The sequence below is a fragment of the Scyliorhinus torazame genome, chromosome 6 (assembly GCF_047496885.1).
Source record: "Scyliorhinus torazame isolate Kashiwa2021f chromosome 6, sScyTor2.1, whole genome shotgun sequence".
NCBI lineage: Eukaryota > Metazoa > Chordata > Chondrichthyes > Carcharhiniformes > Scyliorhinidae > Scyliorhinus > Scyliorhinus torazame.
The window spans coordinates 5,940,357-5,967,479 of NC_092712.1; the positions used below are offsets into that span (position 1 = coordinate 5,940,357).

General features: G+C 56.6%; 1 protein-coding gene across 1 annotated transcript in view; it reads left to right on the top strand.

The window, feature by feature from the left end:
• Positions 1–27,123, top strand: part of LOC140425682 (uncharacterized) — a 171,571-nt gene that overhangs the window by 51,774 nt on the left and 92,674 nt on the right. Inside the window, exons 4-5 of the mRNA XM_072510177.1 lie at positions 9,689–9,846; positions 14,357–14,498. Of these exons, the coding sequence (XP_072366278.1) occupies positions 9,695–9,846; positions 14,357–14,498 (294 nt within the window). The 5' untranslated portion in view covers positions 9,689–9,694. The remainder of the gene's footprint in view (positions 1–9,688; positions 9,847–14,356; positions 14,499–27,123) is intronic.

Sequence of the window (27,123 nt, forward strand, 5' to 3'; positions counted from 1 at the left end):
AAACCTTATTGAGTTCTTTGAGAAGGTGACTGAACAGGTAGACGAGAGTAGAGCAGTTGATGTGGTGTATATGGATTTCAGCAAAGCGTTTGATAAGGTTCCCCACGGTAGGCTATTGCAAAAAATACGGAGGCTGGGGATTGAGGGTGATTTAGAGATGTGGATCAGAAATTGGCTAGCTGAAAGAAGACAGAGGGTGGTGGTTGATGGGAAATGTTCAGAATGGAGTACAGTCACAAGTGGAGTACCACAAGGATCTGTTCTGGGGCCGTTGCTGTTTGTCATTTTTATCAATGACCTAGAGGAAGGCGCAGAAGGGTGGGTGAGTAAATTTGCAGACGATACTAAAGTCGGTGGTGTTGTCGATAATGTGGAAGGATGTTGCAGGTTACAGAGGGATATAGATAAGCTGCAGAGCTGGGCTGAGAGGTGGCAAATGGAGTTTAATGTAGAGAAGTGTGAGGTGATTCACTTTGGAAGGAATAACAGGAATGCGGAATATTTGGCTAATGGTAAAGTTCTTGAAAGTGTGGATGAGCAGAGGGATCTAGGTGTCCATGTACATAGATCCCTGAAAGTTGCCACCCAGGTTGATAGGGTTGTGAAGAAGGCCTATGGAGTGTTGGCCTTTATTGGTAGAGGGATTGAGTTCCGGAGTCGGGAGGTCATGTTGCAGCTGTACAGAACTCTGGTACGGCCGCATTTGGAGTATTGCGTACAGTTCTGGTCACCGCATTATAGGAAGGACGTGGAGGCTTTGGAGCGGGTGCAGAGGCGATTTACCAGGATGTTGCCTGGTATGGAGGGAAAATCTTATGAGGAAAGGCTGATGGACTTGAGGTTGTTTTCGTTGGAGAGAAGAAGGTTCAGAGGAGACTTAATAGAGGCATACAAAATGATCAGGGGGTTGGATAGGGTGGACAGTGAGAGCCTTCTCCCGCGGATGGATATGGCTGGCACGAGGGGACATAACTTTAAACTGAGGGGTAATAGATATAGGACAGAGGTCAGAGGTAGGTTCTTTACGCAAAGAGTAGTGAGGCCGTGGAATGCCCTACCTGCTACAGTAGTGAACTCGCCAACATTGAGGGCATTTAAAAGTTTATTGGATAAACATATGGATGATAATGGCATAGTGTAGGTTAGATGGTTTTTGTTTCGGTGCAACATCGTGGGCCGAAGGGCCTGTACTGCGCTGTATTGTTCTATGTTCTATGTTCTATGTTCTATGTTACTCTGTATCTAAACCTGTTACTCTGTGTTGAACCTCGTTACTCTGTATCTAACCCCGTTACTTTGTATCCAACCCGTTACTCTGTATCCAACTCCGTTACTCTGTAACCAACCCTGTTACTCTGTATCTAACCCCGTTACTCTGTACCCAACCCGTTACTCTTTATCCAACCTCGTTACTCTGTATCCAACTCCGTTACTCTGTAACCAACCCTGTTACTCTGTACCTAACCCTGGTACTCTGTACCTAACCCCGTTACTCTGTACCTAATCCCGTTACTCTGTATCTAACCCCGTTACTTTGTATCCAGCCCCCCTACTCTGTATCCCACCACGTTACTCTGTATCCAACTGTGTTACTCTGTATCTAACCCTGTTACTCTGTATCGAACCTTGTTACTCTGTATCCAACTGTGTTACTCTGTGTCTAATCCCGTTACTCTGTATCCAACCCTGTTACTCTGTACCTAATCACGTTACTCTGTACCTAACCCCGTTACTCTGCATCGAACACCGTTACTCTGTATCTATCCCTGTTACTCAGTATCTATCCCCGTTACTTTGTATCTAACCCCATAACTCTGTATCCAACCCCGTTACGCTGTATCTAATCCCGTTACGCTGTATCTAATCCTGTTACTCTGTATCCAACCCCGTTACTCTGTATCCAACCCCGTTACTCTCTACAAACCCCGTTACTCTGTATCCAACCTCGATACTCTGTACCAACCCCGTTACTCTGTATCCAACCCCGTTACGCTGTATCTAATCCTGTTACTCTGTATCTAACCCCGTTACTCTGTACCAACCCCGTTACTCTGTATCCAACCTCGTTACTCTGTATCCAAGCACATTACTCTGTATCTAACCCCGTTCCTCTCTATCCAACTCCGTTACTCTGTAACCAACCCTGTTACTCTGTATCTAACCCCGTTACTCTGTACCCAACCCGTTACTCTGTATCTAACCCCGTTCCTCTCTATCCAACTCCGTTACTCTGTAACCAACCCTGTTACTCTGTAACCAACCCTGTTACTCTGTACCTAACCCCGTTACTCTGTATGTAACCCCGTTACCCTGTATGTAAGCCCGTAACACTGTATCTATCCCCGTTGCTCTGTGTCTAACCCTGTTACTCTGTATCCAACCCCGTGACCCTGTATCTAACCCCTTTATTCTGTATCTAACCCCGTGCTGTACCTGTTAGGGGAGTGTTTGATAGGGACAGTGTAGAGGGAGCTTCACTCTGTATCTAACCCCGTGCTGTACCTGTCCTGGGAGTGTTTGATGGGGACAGTGTAGAGGGAGCTTCACTCTGTATCTAACCCTGTGCTGTACCTGTCCTGGGAGCGTTTGATGGGGACAGTGTAGAGGGAGCTTTACTCTGAATCTAACCCCGTGCTGTACCTCTCCTGGGCGTGTTTGATGGGGACAGTGTAGAAGGAGCTTTACTCTGTATCTAACCCCGTGCTGTACCTGTCTTGGGAGTGTTTGATGGGGACAGTGTGGAGGGAGCTTTACTCTGTATCTAACCCCGTGCTGTACCTGTCCTGGGAGTGTTTGATGCGGACAGTGTAGAGGGAGCTTTACTCTGTATCTAACCCCGTGCTGTACCTGTCCTGGGAGTGTTTGATGGGGACAGTGTGGTGGGAGCTTCACTCTGTATCTAACCCCGTGCTGTACCTGTCCTGGGATTGTTTGATGGGGGCAGTGTAGATGGAGCTTTACTCTGTATCTAACCCCATGCTGTACCTGTCCTGGGAGTGTTTGATGGGGACAGTGTGGTGGGAGCTTTACTCTGTATCTAACCCCGTGCTGTACCTGTCCTGGGAGTGTTTGATGAGGGCAGTGTAGAGGGAGCTTTACTCTGTATCTAACCCCGTGCTGTACCTGTGCTGGGAGTGTTTGATATGGACAGTGTAGAGGGAGCTTTACTCTGTATCCAACCCCGTGCTGTACCTGTCCTGGGAGTGTTTGATGGGGACAGTGTAGAGGGAGCGTTACTCTGTATCCAACCCCATGCTGTACCTGTCCTGGGAGTGTTTGATGGGGACAGTGTAGAGGGAGCTTTACTCTGTATCTAGCCCCGTGCTGTACCTGTCCTCGGAGTGTTTGATGGTGACAGTGTAGAGGGAGCTTTACTCTGTATCGAACCCCGTGCTGTACCTGTCCTGGGAGTGTTTGATGGGGACAGTGTAGAGGGAGCTTTACTCTGTATCTAACCCCGTGCTGTACCTGTCCTGGGAGTGTTTGATGGGGACAGTGTAGGGGGAGCTTTACCCTGTATCTAACCCCGTGCTATACCTGTCCTGGGAGTGTTTGATGGGGACAGTGTAGAGGGAGCTTTACTCTGTATCTAACCCCGTGCTGTAAATGGCCTGGGAGTGTTTGATGGGGACAGTGTAGAGGGAGCTTTACTCTGTATCTCACCCCGTGCTGTACCTGTCCTGGGAGTGTTTGATGGGGACAGTGTAGAGGGAGCTTTACCCTGTATCTAACCCCGTGCTGTACCTGTCCTGGGAGTGTTTGATGGGGACAGTGTAGAGGGAGCTTTACTCTGTATCTAACCCCGTGCTGTACCTGTCCTGGGAGTGTTTGATGTGGACAGTGTAGAGGGAGCTTTACTCTGTATCTAACCCCGTGCTGTACCTGTCCTGGGAGTGTTTGATGAGGACAGTGTAGAGGGAGCTTTACTCTGTATCTAAACCCGTTACTCTGTAACCAACCCCGTTAATCTGTATCCAACCCCCTTACTCTGTATCCAACCCCGTTACTCTGTACCTAACCCCGTTACTCTGTATCTAACCCTGTCACTCTGTATCTAACCCCGTTACTCTGTAACCAACCCCGTTACTCTGTACCTAACCCCGTTACTCTGTATCTAACCCCGTTACTCTGTACCCAACCCCGTTACTCTGTATCCAACCCCCTTACTCTGTATCCCACCACGTTACTCTGTATCCAACTGTGTTACTCTGTATCTAACCCTGTTACTCTGTATCGAACCTCGTTACTCTGTATCCAACCACGTTACTTTGTATCTAACCCCGTTACTCTGTATCCAAGCACGTTACTCTGTATCTAACCCCGTTACTTTGTATCCAACCCCGTTACTCTGTATCTAACCCCGTTACTCTGTACCTAACCTTATTACTCTGTATCTAACCCCGTTACTTTGTATCCAACCCCCTTACTCTGTATCCCACCACGTTACTCTGTATCCAACTGTGTTACTCTGTATCTAACCCTGTTACTCTGTATCGAACATTGTTACTCTGTATCCAACCACGTTACTCTGTATCTAACCCCGTTACTCTGTATTTAACCCCGTTACTCTGTATCCAACCCCCTTACTCTGCATCCCACCACGTTACTCTGTATCCAAACCTGTTACTCTGTATCTAACCCTGTTACGCTGTATCCAACCCCGTTACTCTGTATCTAATCCCATAACTCTGTATCCAACCCCGTTACGCTGTATCTAATCCTGTTACTCTGTATCTAACCCCGTTACTCTGTACCAACCTCGTTACTCTGTATCCAAGCACATTACTCTGCATCTAACCCTGTTACTTTGTATCCAACCCCGTTACTCGATATCCCTCCCGGTTATTCTGTATCCAACCCGGTTACTCTCTATCCAACTCCGTTACTCTGTAACCAACCCTGTTTCTCTGTATCTAACCCCGTTACTCTGTACCCAACCCGTTACTCTGTATCCAACCTCATTACTCTGTATCCAACTCCGTTACTCTGGAACCAACCCTGTTACTCTGTACCTAACCCCGTTACTCTGTATGTAACCCCGTTACTCTGTATGTAAGCCCGTAACACTGTATCTAACCCCGTTGCTCTTTGTCTAACCCTGTTACTCTGTATCCAACCACGTTACCCTGTATCTAACCCCTTTGTTCTGTATCTAACCCCGTGCTGTACCTGTTAGGGGAGTGTTTGATGGGGACAGTGTAGAGGGAGCTTCACTCTGTATCCAACCCCATGCTGTACCTGTCCTGGGAGTGTTTGATGGGGACAGTGTAGAGGGAGCTTTACTCTGTATCTAACCCCGTGCTGTACCTGTCCTCGGAGTGTTTGATGGTGACATTTAGAGGGAGCTTTACTCTGTATCGAACCACGTGCTGTACCTGTCCTGGGAGTGTTTGATGGGGACAGTGTAGAGGGAGCTTTACTCTGTATCTAACCCCGTGCTGTACCTGTCCTCGGAGTGTTTGATGGTGACAGTGTAGAGGGAGCTTTACTCAGTGTCGAACCACGTGCTGTACCTGTCCTGGGAGTGTTTGATGGGGACAGTGTAGAGGGAGCTTTATTCTGTATCTAACCCCGTGCTGTACCTGTCCTGGGAGTGTTTGATGGGGACAGTGTGGTGGGAGCTTCACTCTGTATCTAACCCCGTGCTGTACCTGTCCTGGGAGAGTTTGATGGGGACAGGATAGAGGGAGCTTTACTCTGTATCTAACCCCGTTACTCTTTATCTCACCCCGTTACTCTGTACCTATCCCCGTTACTCTGTATCTAACCCCGTTACTCTGTATGTAATCCCGTTACTCTGTATGTAAGCCCGTAACTCTGTTTCTAACCCCCGTTGCTCTCTGTCTAACCCTGTTATTCTGTATCCAACCCCGTTACCCTGTATCTAACCCCATTACTCTGTATCTAACCCCGTGCTGTACCTGTCCTGGGAGTGTTTGATGGGGACAGTGCAGTGGGCGCTTTACTCTGTATCTAACCCCGTGCTGTACCTGTCCTGGGAGTGTTTGATGGGGACAGTGTAGAGGGAGCTTTACTCTGTATCTAACCCCGTGCTGTACCTGTCCTGGGAGTGTTTCATGGGGACATTGTAGAGGGAGCTTTACTCTGTATCTAACCCCGTGCTGTACCTGTCCTGGGAGTGTTTGATGGGGACAGTGTAGAGGGAGCTTTACCCTGTATCTAACCCCGTGCTGTACCTGTCCTGGGAGTGTTTGATGGGGACATTGTAGAGGGAGCTTTACTCTGTATCTAACCCCGTGCTGTACCTGTCCTGGGAGTGTTTGATGGGAACAGTGTAGAGGGAGCTTTACTCTTTATCTAACTCCGTGCTGTACCTGTCCTGGGAGTGTTTGATGGGGACAGTGTAGAGGGAGCTTTACTCTGTATCTAACCCCGTGCTGTACCTGTCCTGGGAGTGTTTCATGGGGACATTGTAGAGGGAGCTTTACTCTGTATCTAACCCCGTGCTGTACCTGTCCTGGGAGTGTTTGATGGGGACAGTGTAGAGGGAGCTTTACCCTGTATCTAACCCCGTGCTGTACCTGTCCTGGGAGTGTTTGATGGGGACATTGTAGAGGGAGCTTTACTCTGTATCTAACCCCGTGCTGTACCTGTCCTGGGAGTGTTTGATGGGAACAGTGTAGAGGGAGCTTTACTCTTTATCTAACTCCGTGCTGTACCTGTCCTGGGAGTGTTTGATGGGGACAGTGTAGAGGGAGCTTTGCCCTGTATCTAACCCCGTGCTGTACCTGTCCTGGGAGTGTTTGATGGGGACATTGTAGAGGGAGCTTTACTCTGTATGTAACCCCGTGCTGTACCTGTCCTGGGAGTGTTTGATGGGGACATTGTAGAGGGAGCTTTACTCTGTATCTAACCCCGTGCTGTACCTGTCCTGGGAGTGTTTGATTGGGACAGTGTAGAGGGAGCTTTACTCTGTATCTAACTCCGTGCTGTACCTGTCCTGGGAGTGTTTGATGGGGACAGTGTAGAGGGAGCTTTACTCTGTATCTAACTCCGTGCTGTACGTGTCCTGGGAGTGTTTGATGGGGACAGTATAGAGGGAGCTTTACTCTGTAACTAACCGCGTGCTGTACCTGTCCTGGGAGTGTTTGATGGGGACAGTGTAGGGGGAGCTTTACTCTGTATCTAACCCCGTGCTGTACCTGTCCTGGGAGTGTTTGATGGGGACAGTGTAGAGGGAGCTTTACTCTGTATCTAACCCCGTGCTGTACCTGTCCTGGGAGTGTTTGATGGGGACAGTGTAGAGGGAGCTTTACTCTGTATCTAACCCCGTGCTGTACCTGTCCTGGGAGTGTTTGATGGGGACAGTGTAGAGAGAGCTTTACTCTGTATCTAACCCCGTGCTGTACCTGTCCTGGGAGTGTTTGATGGTGACAGTGTAGAGGGAGCTTTACTCTGTATCTAACCCCGTGCTGTACCTGTCCTGGGAGTGTTTGATGGGGACAGTGTAGAGGGAGCTTTACTCTGTATCTAACCCCGTGCTGTACCTGTCCTGGGAGTGTTTGATGGGGACAGTGTAGAGGGAGCTTTACTCTGTATCTAACCCCGTGCTGTACCTGTCCTCGGAGTGTTTGATGGTGACAGTGTAGAGGGAGCTTTACTCTGTGTCGAACCACGTGCTGTACCTGTCCTGGGAGTGTTTGATGGGGACAGTGTAGAGGGAGCTTTATTCTGTATCTAACCCCGTGCTGTACCTGTCCTGGGAGTGTTTGATGGGGACAGTGTGGTGGGAGCTTCACTCTGTATCTAACCCCGTGCTGTACCTGTCCTGGGAGAGTTTGATGGGGACAGGATAGAGGGAGCTTTACTCTGTATCTAACCCCGTTACTCTTTATCTCACCCCGTTACTCTGTACCTATCCCCGTTACTCTGTATCTAACCCCGTTACTCTGTATGTAATCCCGTTACTCTGTATGTAAGCCCGTAACTCTGTTTCTAACCCCCGTTGCTCTCTGTCTAACCCTGTTATTCTGTATCCAACCCCGTTACCCTGTATCTAACCCCATTACTCTGTATCTAACCCCGTGCTGTACCTGTCCTGGGAGTGTTTGATGGGGACAGTGTAGAGGGAGCTTTACTCTGTATCTAACCCCGTGCTGTACCTGTCCTGGGAGTGTTTGATGGGAACAGTGTAGAGGGAGCTTTACTCTGTATCTAACCCCGTGCTGTACCTGTCCTGGGAGTGTTTCATGGGGACATTGTAGAGGGAGCTTTACTCTGTATCTAACCCCGTGCTGTACCTGTCCTCGGAGTGTTTGATGGGGACAGTGTAGAGGGAGCTTTACTCTGTATCTAACCCCGTGCTGTACCTGTCCTCGGAGTGTTTGATGGTGACATTTAGAGGGAGCTTTACTCTGTATCGAACCACGTGCTGTACCTGTCCTGGGAGTGTTTGATGGGGACAGTGTAGAGGGAGCTTTACTCTGTATCTAACCCCGTGCTGTACCTGTCCTGGGAGTGTTTGATGGGGACAGTGTAGAGGGAGCTTTATTCTGTATCTAACCCCGTGCTGTACCTGTCCTGGGAGTGTTTGATGGGGACAGTGTAGAGGGAGCTTTACTCTGTATCTAACCCCGTGCTGTACCTGTCCTGGGAGTGTTTCATGGGGACATTGTAGAGGGAGCTTTACCCTGTATCTAACCCCGTGCTGTACCTGTCCTGGGAGTGTTTGATGGGGACAGTGTAGAGGGAGCTTTACTCTGTATCTAACCCCGTGCTGTACCTGTCCTCGGAGTGTTTGATGGTGACATTTAGAGGGAGCTTTACTCTGTATCGAACCACGTGCTGTACCTGTCCTGGGAGTGTTTGATGGGGACAGTGTAGAGGGAGCTTTACTCTGTATCTAACCCCGTGCTGTACCTGTCCTGGGAGTGTTTGATGGGGACAGTGTAGAGGGAGCTTTATTCTGTATCTAACCCCGTGCTGTACCTGTCCTGGGAGTGTTTGATGGGGACAGTGTGGTGGGAGCTTCACTCTGTATCTAACCCCGTGCTGTACCTGTCCTGGGAGAGTTTGATGGGGACAGGATAGAGGGAGCTTTACTCTGTATCTAACCCCGTTACTCTTTATCTAACCCCGTTACTCTGTACGTATCCCCGTTACTCTGTATCTAACCCCGTGCTGTACCTGTCCTGGGAGTGTTTGATGGGGACAGTGTAGAGGGAGCTTTACTCTGTATCTAACCCCGTGCTGTACCTGTCCTGAGAGTGTTTGATGGGGACATTGTAGAGGGAGCTTTACTCTGTATCTAACCCTGTGCTGTACCTGTCCTGGGAGTGTTTGATGAGGGCAGTGTAGAGGGAGCTTTACTCTGTATCTAACCCCGTGCTGTACCTGTCCTGGGAGTGTTTGATGGGGACAGTGTAGAGGGAGCTTTACTCTGTATCTAACCCCGTGCTGTACCTGTCCTGGGAGTGTTTGATGGGGACAGTGTAGAGGGAGCTTTACTCTGTATCTAACCCCGTGCTGTACCTGTCCTGGGAGTGTTTGATGGGGACAGTGTAGAGGGAGCTTTACTCTGTATCTAACCCCGTGCTGTACCTGTCCTGGGAGTGTTTGAAAGGGCAGAGTGAGTTTTATTCTCTGTCTAAGGGATCCGTATCTAACACACGCTGATATTTGTCATCTTCTCCCTTCGCTCGGAATGGGAGCATTTCCTGGGCTGCAGGAACAGATGCGTAAAGTTGAGGATGTGGAGCAAGAGGCTGGAGAAAGTTTGGATTGTTTCAGAGACTCTGGACGACTGAGGAATTCCGCAAGTGATCTGCAGGAGACCGTCTCTGAGCTCAGTCACCTCCGCAGCCTGGCCACGCTCTATCTGGAAATGTGAGTGCAATACCCTCTGGGATGATCCAGAATAGAATAGGCCATTCAGTCGATGGTATCGATCATAAAGAGTTCTCCGAATAGATCCTCTCCCTGTGAGTAAAGCCCTCATCCTTTTCCCCGATTGAAGGTTCTTATTGAATCTGCCCTTCCAGGTCGAACCTTCCAGACTCACTGAGTCAAATATCTTTACTCACCCCCCCTTTGCTTCCTTTGTAAATCAGCTTCAATCTGTGTCCCCTGGTTACCTGCCACTGAGAAAACTTTCTCCTTCTCTGCTACTTTCTCAAAACCCTTCATGGTTTTGAACTCGATGAAATCGTCCCCTGACCCTCTCTGATCTGAGGTGAATAATCCCACCTCCTCCAATCTCCCACATTCACTCACCTCCCTCCGCCCTGGAACCATCTGAGTGAATGGTAGATTGTGTAGATGGTACACACGGCTGCCACTGTGTGTCGGTGGGGGAGGGAGTGAATGTCTGTGGAAGGGGAGCAATCAAGCGGCTGCTTTGTCCTGGATGGTGTTGAGTTTCTTGAGTTTTGTTGGAGCTGCGCTCATCCAGGCAAGTGGAGAGTACAGAGAACATAGAACATAGAACATTACAGCGCAGTACAGGCCCTTCGGCCCTCGATGTTGCGCCGACTTGTGAAACCACTCTAAAGCCCATCTACACTATTCCCTTATCGTCCATATGTCTATCCAATTACCATTTAAATGCCCTTAGTGTTGGCGAGTCCACTACTGTTGCAGGCAGGGCATTCCACACCCTTACTACTCTCTGAGTAAAGAACCTACCTCTGACATCTGTCGTATATCTATCTCCCCTCAATTTAAAGCTATGTCCCCTCGTGCTAGACATCACCATCCGAGGAAAAAGGCTCTCACTGTCCACCCTATCCAATCCTCTGATCATCTTGTATGCCTCAATTAAGTCACCTCTTAACCTTCTTCTCTCCAACGAAAACAGCCTCAAGTCCCTCAGCCTTTCCTCATAAGATCTTCCCTCCATACCAGGCAACATTTTGGTAAATCTCCTCTGTACCCTTTCCAATGCTTCCACATCCTTCCTATAATGCGGCGACCAGAATTGCACGCAATACTCCAAATGCGGCCGCACCAGAGTTTTGTACAGTTGCAACATGACCTCTTGGCTCCGAAACTCAATCCCTCTACCAATAAAAGCTAACACACCGTACGCCTTCTTAACAACCCTCTCAACCTGGGTGGCAACTTTCAGGGATCTATGTACATGGACACCGAGATCTCTCTGCTCATCCACACTGCCAAGAATCTTACCATTAGCCCAGTACCCTGTCTTCCTGTTATTCCTTCTAAAATGAATCACCTCACACTTTTCTGCATTAAACTCCATTTGCCACCTCTCAGCCCAGCGCTGCAGCTTATCTATGTCCCTCTGTAACTTGTAACATCCTTCCGCACTGTCCACAACTCCACCGACTTTAGTGTCATCTGCAAATTTACTCACCCATCCTTCTACGCCCTCCTCCAGGTCATTTATAAAAATGACAAACAGCAATGGCCCCAAAACAGATCCTTGTGGTACACCACTAGTAACTGGACTCCAGTCTGAACACTTCCCATCAACCACCACCCTTTGTCTTCTTCCAGCTAGCCAATTTCTGATGCAAACTGCTAAATCACCCTGAATCCCATGCTTCCGTATTTTCTGCAGTAGCCTACCGTGGGGAACCTTATCAAACGCTTTACTGAAATCCATATACACCACATCAACTGCTTTACCCTCATCCACCTGTTTGGTCACCTTCTCAAAGAACTCAATAAGGTTTGTGAGGCACGACCTACCCTTCACAAAACCGTGTTGACTACCTCTAATCAAATTATTCCTTTCCAGATGATGATACATCCTATCTCTTATAAACCTTTCGAAGACTTTGCCCACAACAGAAGTAAGGCTCACTGGTCTATAGTTACCGGGGTTGTCTCTACTCCCCTTCTTGAACAAGGGGACAACATTTGCTATCCTCCAGTCTTCTGGCACTATTCCTGTTGACAAAGATGACTTAAAGGTCAAAGCTCAGCAATCTCCTCCCTAGCTTCCCAAAGAATCCTAGGATAAATCCCATCCGGCCCAGGGGACAAAAACGGACCCATCTAATGTACTCAAACTATAGCGTTTCCAGTCAATATTTGGAAAGTTAAAGTCCCCCATAACAACTACCCTGTTGCTTTCGCTCCTATCCAGAATCATCTTTGCAATCCTCTCCTCTACATCTCTGGAACTTTTCGGAAGCCTATAGAAAACTCCCAACAGGGTGACCTCTCCTTTCCTGTTTCTAACCTCAGCCCATACTACCTCAGTCGACGAGTCCTCATCAAACGCCCTTTCTGCCACCGTAATACTGTCCTTGACTAACAATGCCACCCCTCCCCCTCTTTTACCACCTTCCCTGAGCTTACTGAAATATCTAAACCCCGGCACCTGCAACAACCATTCCTGTCCCTGCTCTATCCATGTCTCCGAAATGGCCACAACATCGAAGTCCCAGGTACCAACCCATGCCGCAAGTTCACCCACCTTATTCCGGATACTCCTGGCATTGAAGAAGACACACTTTAAACCACCTTCCTGCCTGCCGGTACACTCCTGCAACTTTGAAACCTTACTCGTGACCTCACTACTCTCAACCTCCTGTATACTGGAGCTACAATTCAGGTTCCCAAGCCCCTGCTGAACTAGTTTAAACCCTCCCGAAGAGCATCAGCAAATTTCCCCCACCCCAGAATATTGGTAACCCTCTGGTCCAGGTGCAGACCATCCCGTTTGTAGAGGTCCCACCGACCCCAGAATGAGCCCCAATTATCCAGAAATCTAAAACCCTCCGTCCTGCACCATCCCTGTAGCCACGTGTTCAACTCCTCTCTCTCCCTATTCCTCGTCTCTCTCGCACGTGGCACGGGTAACAACCCAGAGATAATAATAATAGTATTCCATCACACTCCTGACTAGTGTGTTGTAGATGGTGGACAGGCTTTGGGGGGGGGGATCAGGTGAGTTACTCTCCGCAGGATTCCCAGCCTCTGACCTGTCCTGGTAGCCACAGTATTAATGTGGCTGGGTCCAGTTCAGTTTCTGATCAATGGTAACCCCCAGGATGTTGATTGTGGGGGATTCAGCGATGGGAATGCCATTGAATGTCACGGGGCGGTGGTTAGATCCTCTCTTGTCGGAGATGGTCATTGCCTGGCACTTGTGTGGCGCGAATGTAACTTGCCACTTGTCAGCCCCGAGCCCGGATATTGTCCAGGTCTTGCTGCATTTGGGTGGGTATGGGGTGGGTGGGTTGGGGGTGTGGGGGTGGGTGGGTGGGGGGGGAGGCGGGCTGTGTGTGTGGGGGGGCGGGGAGGTGGGGTGGGTGGGTTGCGGTGGGGTGGGTGTGTGGGTGTCGGGTGGACGGGGGTGCGTGGGGGTGGTGGGTGTGTGGGGTGTGTGTGTGGGGGGGTGCGGGGGTGGGGGTGGGTGGGTGGGGGGCGGTGGGGCAGGTTGTGTGGGTGTGGAGGGGTGCGGGGGGGTGCGGGGGGGGTGCGGGGGTGAGTGGGGGGAGGCGGGTTGTGTGTGTGGGAGGTGGGGTGGGTTGCGGGTGGATGGGGGGTGGGGTGGGTGTGTGGGTGTTGGGTGGACGGGGGGATGTGGGGGTGGTGTGTGTGGGGGTGGGTGGGGTGGTGGTGGGGCACGTTGTGTGCTGTGGGGGCGTGAGGTGTGTGGGTGTCGGAGGGTGCGGGGGGGACGGGGGTGGGTGCGGGGGTGGGTGCGGGGGGGTGTGTGGGGGGGGGGTGGGTGCGGGGGGGGTGGGGGAGTGAGGGGGTGGGTGCGGGGGTGTGTGTGGGGGGGGTGGGTGCGGGGGTGGTGGGGGGGGTGCGGGGGTGGGTGCGGGGGTGGTGGGGGGGTGTGGGGGTGGGTGGGGGGGGGCGGGGGTGGGTGCGGGGGGCGGTGGGGCAGGTTGTGTGGTGTGTGGGTGTGGAGGGGGGGTGCGGGTGGGGTGGGTGTGTGGGTGGATGGGGGGATGTGGGGGGTGGTGTGTGCGGGGGTGGGGGGGGGTGCGGGGGTGGGTGGGGGGGGCGGGGGTGGGTGCGGGGATGGGGGTGGGGGTGGGTGCGGGGATGGGGGTGGGGGTGGGTGCGGGGGTGGTGGGGGGGTGGGTGGGGGGGGCGGGGGTGGGTGCGGGGATGGGGGTGGGGGTGGGTGCGGGGATGGGGGTGGGGGTGGGTGCGGGGGTGGTGGGGGGGTGGGTGCGGGGGTGTGGGGGGGTGCGGGGGTGGGTGGAGGGGGTGCGGGGATGGGGGTGGGGGTGGGTGCGGGGATGGGGGTGGGGGTGCGGGGGTGGGTGCGAGGGTGGGTGGGGGGGGGTGCGGGGGTGTGGGGGGGGTGTGGGGGTGGTTGTGGGGGGTGCGGGGGTGGGTGGGGGGGCGGGGGTGGGAGGCTTGGGGCCTCAGTCATTCTGACCCGGGATTGCTGGACCTTCCTCAGGCTCGCCATTATCCAAAGTTCTGTTCACCACACGTTACAAATCTGCAAATCAACCCGGACAGGGGAGCAACAGCTGATGGAGGGGAGCATCAGCATCCTAAACAACTCGGAAGAGATTGAGCGATACAGAAAGCAACTACAGGTATGATGTGATCTGATTGGATTGATTATTGTCACATGTATCAATATACAGTGAAAAGTATTGTTTCTTGCATGCTGTACAGACAATGCACACCGTACAGAGGGAAGGAAGGAGAGACTGCAGAATATAATGTTACAGTTATAGCAAGGTGTAGAGAAAAGATCAGCTTCATACGAGGTCGGTCCATTCAAAAGTCTGATGTCAGTCGGGAAGAAGCTGTTCTTGAGTCGGTTGGTGCGTGACCTCAAACTTTGGTATCTTTTTCCTGACGGAAGAAGGTGGAAGAGAGAATGTCCGGGGTGTGTGGGGTCCGGGGTCCGTGGGGTCAGGGGTGCGTGGGGTCCGGGGTGCGTGGGGTCCGGGGTGCGTGGGGTCCGGGGTGCGTGGGGTCCGGGGTGCGTGGGGTCCGGGGTGCGTGGGGTCCGGGGTGCGTGGGGTCCGGGGTGCGTGGGGTCCGGGGTGCGTGGGGTCCGGGGTGCGTGGGGTCCGGGGTGCGTGGGGTCAGGGGTGCGTGGGGTCCGGGGTGCGTGGGGTCCGGGGTGCGTGGGGTCCGGGGTGCGTGGGGTCCGGGGTGCGTGGGGAACGGGGTGCGTGGGGTCCGGGGTGCGTGGGGTCCGGGGTGCGTGGGGAACGGGGTGCGTGGGGTCCGGGGTGCGTGGGGTCCGGGGTGCGTGGGGTCCGGGGTGCGTGGGGTCCGGGGTGCGTGGGGTCCGGGGTGCGTGGGGTCCGGGGTGCGTGGGGTCCGGGGTGCGTGGGGTCCGGGGTGCGGGGGGTCTTTAATTATGCTGCCTGCCTTTCCGAGGCAGCGGGAATTATAGACAGAGATACAAATATGAAGATGCGAATTGCAACACGCACTAACATGCTTACTTGAAACACTCTCTCACACACATACATGCATGTTGTGGTTGGCAGTGCCTTAGTGGTGTTGTGCCTGGGCCAGGAATCCAGACACCAGGGTGATGCTCTGGAGATTCCGGTTCAAATCCCATCACTGCGGATGGTGAAATTGGAATTCAATAAAGATCTGGAATTAAAAGTCTAAGGCAGCAGTGCTAATCACTGTGTCACCGTGCGGCCCTGCGCTGTGAGGCAGCAGTGCTAATCACTGTGTCACCGTGCGGCCCTGCGCTGTGAGGCAGCAGTGCTAATCACTGTGTCACCGTGCGGCCCTGCGCTGTGAGGCAGCAGTGCTAATCACTGAGTCACCGTGCGGCCCTGCGCTGTGAGGCAGCAGTGCTAATCACTGTGTCACCGTGCTGCCCTGCGCTGTGAGACAGCAGTGCTAATCACTGTGTCACCGTGCGGCCCTGCGCTGTGAGGCAGCAGTGCTAATCACTGTGTCACCGTGCGGCCCTGCGCTGTGAGGCAGCAGTGCTAATCACTGAGTCACCGTGCGGCCCTGCACTGTGAGGCAGCAGTGCTAATCACTGTGTCACCGTGCGGCCCTGCGCTGTGAGGCAGCAGTGCTAATCACTGTGTCACCGTGCGGCCCTGCGCTGTGAGGCAGCAGTGCTAATCACTGTGTCACCGTGCGGCCCTGCGCTGTGAGGCAGCAGTGCTAATCACTGTGTCACCGTGCGGCCCTGCGCTGTGAGGCAGCAGTGCTAATCACTGTGTCACCGTGCGGCCCTGCGCTGTGAGGCAGCAGTGCTAATCACTGTGTCACCGTGCGGCCCTGCGCTGTGAGGCAGCAGTGCTAATCACTGTGTCATCGTGCGGCCCTGCGCTGTGAGGCAGCAGTGCTAATCACTGTGTCACCGTGCGGCCCTGCGCTGTGAGGCAGCAGTGCTAACCACTGTGTCACCGTGCGGCCCTGCGCTGTGAGGCAGCAGTGCTAATCACTGTGTCACCATGCAGCCCTGCGCTGTGAGGCAGCAGTGCTAATCACTGTGTCACCGTGCGGCCCTGCGCTGTGAGGCAGCAGTGCTAATCACTGTGTCACCGTGCGGCCCTGCGCTGTGAGGCAGCAGTGCTAATCACTGTGTCACCGTGCGGCCCTGCGCTGTGAGGCAGCAGTGCTGATCACTGTGTCACCGTGCGGCCCTGCGCTGTGAGGCAGCAGTGCTAATCACTGTGTCACCGTGCGGCCCTGCGCTGTGAGGCAGCAGTGCTAATCACTGAGTCACCGTGCGGCCCTGCGCTGTGAGGCAGCAGTGCTAATCACTGTGTCACCGTGCGGCCCTGCGCTGTGAGGCAGCAGTGCTAATCACTGTGTCACCGTGCGGCCCTGCGCTGTGAGGCAGCAGTGCTAATCACTGTGTCACCGTGCGGCCCTGCGCTGTGAGGCAGCAGTGCTGATCACTGTGTCACCGTGCGGCCCTGCGCTGTGAGGCAGCAGTGCTAATCACTGTGTCACCGTGCGGCCCTGCGCTGTGAGGCAGCAGTGCTAATCACTGAGTCACCGTGCGGCCCTGCGCTGTGAGGCAGCAGTGCTAATCACTGTGTCACCGTGCGGCCCTGCGCTGTGAGGCAGCAGTGCTAATCACTGTGTCACCGTGCTGCCCTGCGCTGTGAGGCAGCAGTGCTAATCACTGTGTCACCGTGCGGCCCTGCGCTGTGAGGCAGCAGTGCTAATCACTGTCACCGTGCGGCCCTGCGCTGTGAGGCAGCAGTGCTAATCACTGTGTCACCGTGCGGCCCTGCGCTGTGAGGCAGCAGTGCTAACCACTGTGTCACCGTGCGGCCCTGCGCTGTGAGGCAGCAGTGCTGATCACTGTGTCACCGTGCGGCCCTGCGCTGTGAGGCAGCAGTGCTAATCACTGTGTCACCGTGCGGCCCTGCGCTGTGAGGCAGCAGTGCTAATCACTGTGTCACCGTGCGGCCCTGCGCTGTGAGGCAGCAGTGCTAATCACTGTGTCACCGTGCTGCCCTGCGCTGTGAGACAGCAGTGCTAATCACTGTGTCACCGTGCGGCCCTGCGCTGTGAGGCAGCAGTGCTAATCACTGTGTCACCGTGCGGCCCTGCGCTGTGAGGCAGCAGTGCTAATCACTGAGTCACCGTGCGGCCCTGCACTGTGAGGCAGCAGTGCTAATCACTGTGTCACCGTGCGGCCCTGCGCTGTGAGGCAGCAGTGCTAATCACTGTGTCACCGTGCGGCCCTGCGCTGTGAGGCAGCAGTGCTAATCACTGTGTCACCGTGCGGCCCTGCGCTGTGAGGCAGCAGTGCTAATCACTGTGTCACCGTGCGGCCCTGCGCTGTGAGGCAGCAGTGCTAATCACTGTGTCACCATGCAGCCCTGCGCTGTGAGGCAGCAGTGCTAATCACTGTGTCACCGTGCGGCCCTGCGCTGTGAGGCAGCAGTGCTAATCACTGTGTCACCGTGCGGCCCTGCGCTGTGAGGCAGCAGTGCTAATCACTGTGTCACCGTGCGGCCCTGCGCTGTGAGGCAGCAGTGCTGATCACTGTGTCACCGTGCGGCCCTGCGCTGTGAGGCAGCAGTGCTAATCACTGTGTCACCGTGCGGCCCTGCGCTGTGAGGCAGCAGTGCTAATCACTGAGTCACCGTGCGGCCCTGCGCTGTGAGGCAGCAGTGCTAATCACTGTGTCACCGTGCGGCCCTGCGCTGTGAGGCAGCAGTGCTAATCACTGTGTCACCGTGCGGCCCTGCGCTGTGAGGCAGCAGTGCTAATCACTGTGTCACCGTGCGGCCCTGCGCTGTGAGGCAGCAGTGCTGATCACTGTGTCACCGTGCGGCCCTGTGCTGTGAGGCAGCAGTGCTAATCACTGTGTCACCGTGCGGCCCTGCGCTGTGAGGCAGCAGTGCTAATCACTGTGTCACCGTGCGGCCCTGCGCTGTGAGGCAGCAGTGCTAACCACTGTGTCACCGTGCGGCCCTGCGCTGTGAGGCAGCAGTGCTAATCACTGTGTCACCGTGCTGCCCTGCGCTGTGAGGCAGCAGTGCTAATCACTGTGTCACCGTGCGGCCCTGCGCTGTGAGGCAGCAGTGCTAATCACTGTGTCACCGTGCGGCCCTGCGCTGTGAGGCAGCAGTGCTGATCACTGTGTCACCGTGCGGCCCTGCGCTGTGAGGCAGCAGTGCTAATCACTGTGTCACCGTGCGGCCCTGCGCTGTGAGGCAGCAGTGCTAATCACTGTGTCACCGTGCGGCCCTGCGCTGTGAGGCAGCAGTGCTAATCACTGTGTCACCGTGCGGCCCTGCGCTGTGAGGCAGCAGTGCTAATCACTGTGTCACCGTGCTGCCCTGCGCTGTGAGGCAGCAGTGCTAATCACTGTGTCACCGTGCGGCCCTGCGCTGTGAGGCAGCAGTGCTAATCACTGTGTCACCGTGCGGCCCTGCGCTGTGAGGCAGCAGTGCTGATCACTGTGTCACCGTGCGGCCCTGCGCTGTGAGGCAGCAGTGCTAATCACTGTGTCACCGTGCGGCCCTGCGCTGTGAGGCAGCAGTGCTGATCACTGTGTCACCGTGCGGCCCTGCGCTGTGAGGCAGCAGTGCTAATCACTGTCACCGTGCGGCCCTGCGCTGTGAGGCAGCAGTGCTGATCACTGTGTCACCGTGCGGCCCTGCGCTGTGAGGCAGCAGTGCTAATCACTGTCACCGTGCGGCCCTGCGCTGTGAGGCAGCAGTGCTAATCACTGTGTCACCGTGCGGCCCTGCGCTGTGAGGCAGCAGTGCTAACCACTGTGTCACCGTGCGGCCCTGCGCTGTGAGGCAGCAGTGCTAATCACTGTCACCGTGCAGCCCTGCGCTGTGAGGCAGCAGTGCTAATCACTGAGTCACCGTGCGGCCCTGTGCTGTGAGGCAGCAGTGCTAACCACTGTGTCACCGTGCGGCCCTGCGCTGTGAGGCAGCAGTGCTAATCACTGTGTCACCGTGCTGCCCTGCTCTGTGAGGCAGCAGTGCTAATCACTGTCACCGTGCGGCCCTGCGCTGTGAGGCAGCAGTGCTAATCACTGTGTCACCGTGCGGCCCTGCGCTGTGAGGCAGCAGTGCTAATCACTGTGTCACCGTGCGGCCCTGCGCTGTGAGGCAGCAGTGCTAATCACTGTGTCACCGTGCGGCCCTGCGCTGTGAGGCAGCAGTGCTAATCACTGTGTCACCGTGCGGCCCTGGTGCTGTGAGGCAGCAGTGCTAATCACTGTGTCACCGTGCGGCCCTGCGCTGTGAGGCAGCAGTGCTAATCACTGTGTCACCGTGCGGCCCTGCGCTGTGAGGCAGCAGTGCTAATCACTGTGTCACCGTGCGGCCCTGCGCTGTGAGGCAGCAGTGCTAATCACTGTGTCACCGTGCGGCCCTGGTGCTGTGAGGCAGCAGTGCTAATCACTGTGTCACCGTGCGGCCCTGCGCTGTGAGGCAGCAGTGCTAATCACTGTGTCACCGTGCGGCCCTGCGCTGTGAGGCAGCAGTGCTAATCACTGTGTCACCGTGCGGCCCTGCGCTGTGAGGCAGCAGTGCTAATCACTGTGTCACCGTGCGGCCCTGCGCTGTGAGGCAGCAGTGCTAACCACTGTGTCACCGTGCGGCCCTGTGCTGTGAGGCAGCAGTGCTAACCACTGTGTCACCGTGCGGCCCTGCGCTGTGAGGCAGCAGTGCTAATCACTGTGTCACCGTGCGGCCCCGCGCTGTGAGGCAGCAGTGCTAATCACTGTCACCGTGCGGCCCTGCGCTGTGAGGCAGCAGTGCTAATCACTGTGTCACCGTGCTGCCCTGCGCTGTGAGGCAGCAGTGCTAATCACTGTGTCACCGTGCGGCCCTGCGCTGTGAGGCAGCAGTGCTAATCACTGTGTCGCCGTGCGGCCCTGCGCTGTGAGGCAGCAGTGCTAATCACTGTGTCACCGTGCGGCCCCGCGCTGTGAGGCAGCAGTGCTAATCACTGTGTCACCGTGCGGCCCTGCGCTGTGAGGCAGCAGTGCTAATCACTGTCACCGTGCGGCCCTGCGCTGTGAGGCAGCAGTGCTAATCATTGTGTCACCGTGCGGCCCTGCTCTGTGAGGCAGCAGTGCTAATCACTGTGTCACCGTGCTGCCCTGAGCTGTGAGGCAGCAGTGCTAATCACTGTGTCACTGTGCGGCCCTGCGCTGTGAGGCAGCAGTGCTAATCACTGTGTCACCGTGCGGCCCTGCGCTGTGAGGCAGCAGTGCTAATCACTGTGTCACCGTGCGGCCCTGCGCTGTGAGGCAGCAGTGCTGATCACTGTGTCACCGTGCGGCCCTGCGCTGTGAGGCAGCAGTGCTAATCACTGTGTCACCGTGCTGCCCTGCGCTGTGAGGCAGCAGTGCTAATCACTGTGTCACCGTGCGGCCCTGCGCTGTGAGGCAGCAGTGCTAATCACTGTGTCACCGTGCTGCCCTGCGCTGTGAGGCAGCAGTGCTAATCACTGTGTCACCGTGCTGCCCTGCGCTGTGAGGCAGCAGTGCTAATCACTGTGTCACCGTGCGGCCCTGCGCTGTGAGGCAGCAGTGCTAATCACTGTGTCACCGTGCGGCCCTGCGCTGTGAGGCAGCAGTGCTAATCACTGTGTCACCGTGCGGCCCTGCGCTGTGAGGCAGCAGTGCTAATCACTGTGTCACCGTGCGGCCCTGCGCTGTGAGGCAGCAGTGCTAATCACTGTGTCACCGTGCGGCCCTGCGCTGTGAGGCAGCAGTGCTAATCACTGAGTCACCGTGCGGCCCTGCGCTGTGAGGCAGCAGTGCTAATCACTGTGTCACCGTGCGGCCCTGCGCTGTGAGGCAGCAGTGCTAATCACTGTGTCACCGTGCGGCCCTGCGCTGTGAGGCAGCAGTGCTAATCACTGTGTCACCGTGCGGCCCTGCGCTGTGAGGCAGCAGTGCTAATCACTGTGTCACCGTGCGGCCCTGCGCTGTGAGGCAGCAGTGCTAATCACTGTGTCACTGTGCGGCCCTGGTGCTGTGAGGCAGCAGTGCTAATCACTGTGTCACCGTGCGGCCCTGCGCTGTGAGGCAGCAGTGCTAATCACTGTGTCACCGTGCGGCCCTGGTGCTGTGAGGCAGCAGTGCTAATCACTGTGTCACCGTGCGGCCCTGCGCTGTGAGGCAGCAGTGCTAATCACTGTGTCACCGTGCGGCCCTGCGCTGTGAGGCAGCAGTGCTAATCACTGTGTCACCGTGCGACCCTGGCACTGTGAGGCAGCAGTGCTAATCACTGTGTCACCGTGCGGCCCTGCGCTGTGAGGCAGCAGTGCTAATCACTGTGTCACCGTGCGGCCCTGGCACTGTGAGGCAGCAGTGCTAATCACTGTGTCACCGTGCGGCCCTGCGCTGTGAGGCAGCAGTGCTAATCACTGTGTCACCGTGCGGCCCTGCGCTGTGAGGCAGCAGTGCTAATCACTGTCACCGTGCGGCCCTGCGCTGTGAGGCAGCAGTGTTAACCACTGTGTCACCGTGCGGCCCTGCGCTGTGAGGCAGCAGTGCTAATCACTGTGTCACCGTGCGGCCCTGCGCTGTGAGGCAGCAGTGCTAATCACTGTGTCACCGTGCGGCCCTGCGCTGTGAGGCAGCAGTGCTAATCACTGTGTCACCGTGCTGCCCTGCGCTGTGAGGCAGCAGTGCTAATCACTGTGTCACCGTGCGGCCCTGTGCTGTGAGGCAGCAGTGCTAATCACAGTGTCACCGTGCGGACCTGCGCTGTGAGGCAGCAGTGCTAATCACTGTGTCACCGTGCGGCCCTGCGCTGTGAGGCAGCAGTGCTAATCACTGTGTCACCGTGCGGCCCTGCGCTGTGAGGCAGCAGTGCTAATCACTGTGTCACCGTGCGGCCCTGCGCTGTGAGGCAGCAGTGCTAATCACTGTGTCACCGTGCGGCCCTGCGCTGTGAGGCAGCAGTGCTGATCACTGTGTCACCGTGCGGCCCTGCGCTGTGAGGCAGCAGTGCTAATCACTGTGTCACCGTGCGGCCCTGCGCTGTGAGGCAGCAGTGCTAATCACTGAGTCACCGTGCGGCCCTGCGCTGTGAGGCAGCAGTGCTAATCACTGTGTCACCGTGCGGCCCTGCGCTGTGAGGCAGCAGTGCTAATCACTGTGTCACCGTGCGGCCCTGCGCTGTGAGGCAGCAGTGCTAATCACTGTGTCACCGTGCGGCCCTGCGCTGTGAGGCAGCAGTGCTGATCACTGTGTCACCGTGCGGCCCTGTGCTGTGAGGCAGCAGTGCTAATCACTGTGTCACCGTGCGGCCCTGCGCTGTGAGGCAGCAGTGCTAATCACTGTCACCGTGCGGCCCTGCGCTGTGAGGCAGCAGTGCTAATCACTGTGTCACCGTGCGGCCCTGCGCTGTGAGGCAGCAGTGCTAACCACTGTGTCACCGTGCGGCCCTGCGCTGTGAGGCAGCAGTGCTAATCACTGTGTCACCGTGCGGCCCTGCGCTGTGAGGCAGCAGTGCTAATCACTGTGTCACCGTGCGGCCCTGCGCTGTGAGGCAGCAGTGCTAATCACAGTGTCACCGTGCTGCCCTGCGCTGTGAGGCAGCAGTGCTAATCACTGTGTCACCGTGCGGCCCTGCGCTGTGAGGCAGCAGTGCTGATCACTGTGTCACCGTGCGGCCCTGCGCTGTGAGGCAGCAGTGCTAATCACTGTGTCACCGTGCGGCCCTGCGCTGTGAGGCAGCAGTGCTAATCACTGTGTCACCGTGCGGCCCTGCGCTGTGAGGCAGCAGTGCTAATCACTGTGTCACCGTGCGGCCCTGCGCTGTGAGGCAGCAGTGCTAATCACTGTGTCACCGTGCGGCCCTGCGCTGTGAGGCAGCAGTGCTGATCACTGTGTCACCGTGCGGCCCTGCGCTGTGAGGCAGCAGTGCTAATCACTGTGTCACCGTGCGGCCCTGCGCTGTGAGGCAGCAGTGCTAATCACTGTGTCACCGTGCGGCCCTGCGCTGTGAGGCAGCAGTGCTAATCACTGTGTCACCGTGCGGCCCTGCGCTGTGAGGCAGCAGTGCTAATCACTGTGTCACCGTGCGGCCCTGCGCTGTGAGGCAGCAGTGCTAATCACTGTGTCACCGTGCGGCCCTGCGCTGTGAGGCAGCAGTGCTAATCACTGAGTCACCGTGCGGCCCTGCGCTGTGAGGCAGCAGTGCTAATCACTGTGTCACCGTGCGGCCCTGCGCTGTGAGGCAGCAGTGCTAATCACTGTGTCACCGTGCGGCCCTGCGCTGTGAGGCAGCAGTGCTAATCACTGTGTCACCGTGCGGCCCTGCGCTGTGAGGCAGCAGTGCTGATCACTGTGTCCCCGTGCGGCCCTGCGCTGTGAGGCAGCAGTGCTAATCACTGTGTCACCGTGCGGCCCTGCGCTGTGAGGCAGCAGTGCTAATCACTGTGTCACCGTGCGGCCCTGGCACTGTGAGGCAGCAGTGCTAATCACTGTGTCACCGTGCGGCCCTGCGCTGTGAGGCAGCAGTGCTAATCACTGTGTCACCGTGCGGCCCTGTGCTGTGAGGCAGCAGTGCTAATCACTGTGTCACCGTGCGGCCCTGCGCTGTGAGGCAGCAGTGCTAATCACTGTCACCGTGCGGCCCTGCGCTGTGAGGCAGCAGTGCTGATCACTGTGTCACCGTGCGGCCCTGCGCTGTGAGGCAGCAGTGCTAATCACTGTGTCACCGTGCGGCCCTGCGCTGTGAGGCAGCAGTGCTGATCACTGTGTCACCGTGCGGCCCTGCGCTGTGAGGCAGCAGTGCTAATCACTGTCACCGTGCGGCCCTGCGCTGTGAGGCAGCAGTGCTAATCACTGTGTCACCGTGCGGCCCTGCGCTGTGAGGCAGCAGTGCTAACCACTGTGTCACCGTGCGGCCCTGCGCTGTGAGGCAGCAGTGCTAATCACTGTGTCACCGTGCGGCCCTGCGCTGTGAGGCAGCAGTGCTAATCACTGTGTCACCGTGCGGCCCTGCGCTGTGAGGCAGCAGTGCTAATCACTGTGTCACCGTGCGGCCCTGCGCTGTGAGGCAGCAGTGCTAATCACTGTGTCACCGTGCGGCCCTGCGCTGTGAGGCAGCAGTGCTAATCACTGTGTCACCGTGCGGCCCTGCGCTGTGAGGCAGCAGTGCTAATCACTGTCACCGTGCGGCCCTGCGCTGTGAGGCAGCAGTGCTAATCACTGTGTCACCGTGCGGCCCTGCGCTGTGAGGCAGCAGTGCTAATCACTGTCACCGTGCGGCCCTGCGCTGTGAGGCAGCAGTGCTAATCACTGTGTCACCGTGCGGCCCTGCGCTGTGAGGCAGCAGTGCTAATCACTGTGTCACCGTGCGGCCCTGCGCTGTGAGGCAGCAGTGCTAATCACTGTGTCACCGTGCGGCCCTGCGCTGTGAGGCAGCAGTGCTAATCACTGTGTCACCGTGCGGCCCTGCGCTGTGAGGCAGCAGTGCTAATCACTGTGTCACCGTGCGGCCCTGCGCTGTGAGGCAGCAGTGCTAATCACTGTGTCACTGTGCGGCCCTGGTGCTGTGAGGCAGCAGTGCTAATCACTGTGTCACCGTGCGGCCCTGCGCTGTGAGGCAGCAGTGCTAATCACTGTGTCACCGTGCGGCCCTGGTGCTGTGAGGCAGCAGTGCTAATCACTGTGTCACCGTGCGGCCCTGCGCTGTGAGGCAGCAGTGCTAATCACTGTGTCACCGTGCGGCCCTGCGCTGTGAGGCAGCAGTGCTAATCACTGTGTCACCGTGCGGCCCTGCGCTGTGAGGCAGCAGTGCTAATCACTGTGTCACCGTGCGGCCCCGCGCTGTGAGGCAGCAGTGCTAATCACTGTGTCACCGTGCGGCCCTGCGCTGTGAGGCAGCAGTGCTAATCACTGTGTCACCGTGCGGCCCTGGCGCTGTGAGGCAGCAGTGCTAATCACTGTGTCACCGTGCGGCCCTGCGCTGTGAGGCAGCAGTGCTAATCACTGTGTCACCGTGCGGCCCTGCGCTGTGAGGCAGCAGTGCTAATCACTGTCACCGTGCAGCCCTGCGCTGTGAGGCAGCAGTGCTAATCACTGAGTCACCGTGCGGCCCTGTGCTGTGAGGCAGCAGTGCTAACCACTGTGTCACCGTGCGGCCCTGTGCTGTGAGGCAGCAGTGCTAACCACTGTGTCACCGTGCGGCCCTGCGCTGTGAGGCAGCAGTGCTAACCACTGTGTCACCGTGCGGCCCTGCGCTGTGAGGCAGCAGTGCTAATCACTGTGTCACCGTGCGGCCCTGCGCTGTGAGGCAGCAGTGCTAATCACTGTGTCACCGTTCCGACCTGCGCTGTGAGGCAGCAGTGCTAATCACTGTGTCACCGTGCGGCCCTGCGCTGTGAGGCAGCAGTGCTAATCACTGTGTCACCGTGCGGCCCTGCGCTGTGAGGCAGCAGTGCTAATCACTGTGTCACCGTGCGGCCCTGCGCTGTGAGGCAGCAGTGCTAATCACTGTGTCACCGTGCGGCCCTGCGCTGTGAGGCAGCAGGGCTAATCACTGTGTCACCGTGCGGCCCTGCGCTGTGAGGCAGCAGTGCTAATCACTGTGTCACCGTGCGGCCCTGCGCTGTGAGGCAGCAGTGCTGATCACTGTGTCACCGTGCGGCCCTGCGCTGTGAGGCAGCAGTGCTGATCACTGTGTCACCGTGCGGCCCTGCGCTGTGAGGCAGCAGTGCTAATCACTGTGTCACCGTGCTGCCCTGCGCTGTGAGGCAGCAGTGCTAATCACTGTGTCACCGTGCGGCCCTGCGCTGTGAGGCAGCAGTGCTAATCACTGTGTCACCGTGCGGCCCTGCGCTGTGAGGCAGCAGTGCTAATCACTGTGTCACCGTGCGGCCCTGCGCTGTGAGGCAGCAGTGCTAATCACTGTGTCACCGTGCGGCCCTGCGCTGTGAGGCAGCAGTGCTAATCACTGTCTCACCGTGCGGCCCTGCGCTGTGAGGCAGCAGTGCTAATCACTGTGTCACCGTGCGGCCCTGCGCTGTGAGGCAGCAGTGCTAATCACTGTGTCACCGTGCGGCCCTGGTGCTGTGAGGCAGCAGTGCTAATCACTGTGTCACCGTGCGGCCCTGCGCTGTGAGGCAGCAGTACTAATCACTGTGTCACCGTGCGGCCCTGCGCTGTGAGGCAGCAGTGCTAATCACTGTGTCACCGTGCGGCCCTGCGCTGTGAGGCAGCTAATCACTGTGTCACCGTGCGGCCCTGCGCTGTGAGGCAGCAGTGCTAATCACTGTGTCACCGTGCGGCCCTGCGCTGTGAGGCAGCAGTGCTAATCACTGTCACCGTGCGGCCCTGCGCTGTGAGGCAGCAGTGCTAATCACTGTGTCACCGTGCGGCCCTGCGCTGTGAGGCAGCAGTGCTAATCACTGTGTCACCGTGCGGCCCTGCGCTGTGAGGCAGCAGTGCTGATCACTGTGTCACCGTGCGGCCCTGCGCTGTGAGGCAGCAGTGCTGATCACTGTGTCACCGTGCGGCCCTGCGCTGTGAGGCAGCAGTGCTAATCACTGTGTCACCGTGCTGCCCTGCGCTGTGAGGCAGCAGTGCTAATCACTGTGTCACCGTGCGGCCCTGCGCTGTGAGGCAGCAGTGCTAATCACTGTGTCACCGTGCGGCCCTGCGCTGTGAGGCAGCAGTGCTAATCACTGTGTCACCGTGCGGCCCTGCGCTGTGAGGCAGCAGTGCTAATCACTGTGTCACCGTGCGGCCCTGCGCTGTGAGGCAGCAGTGCT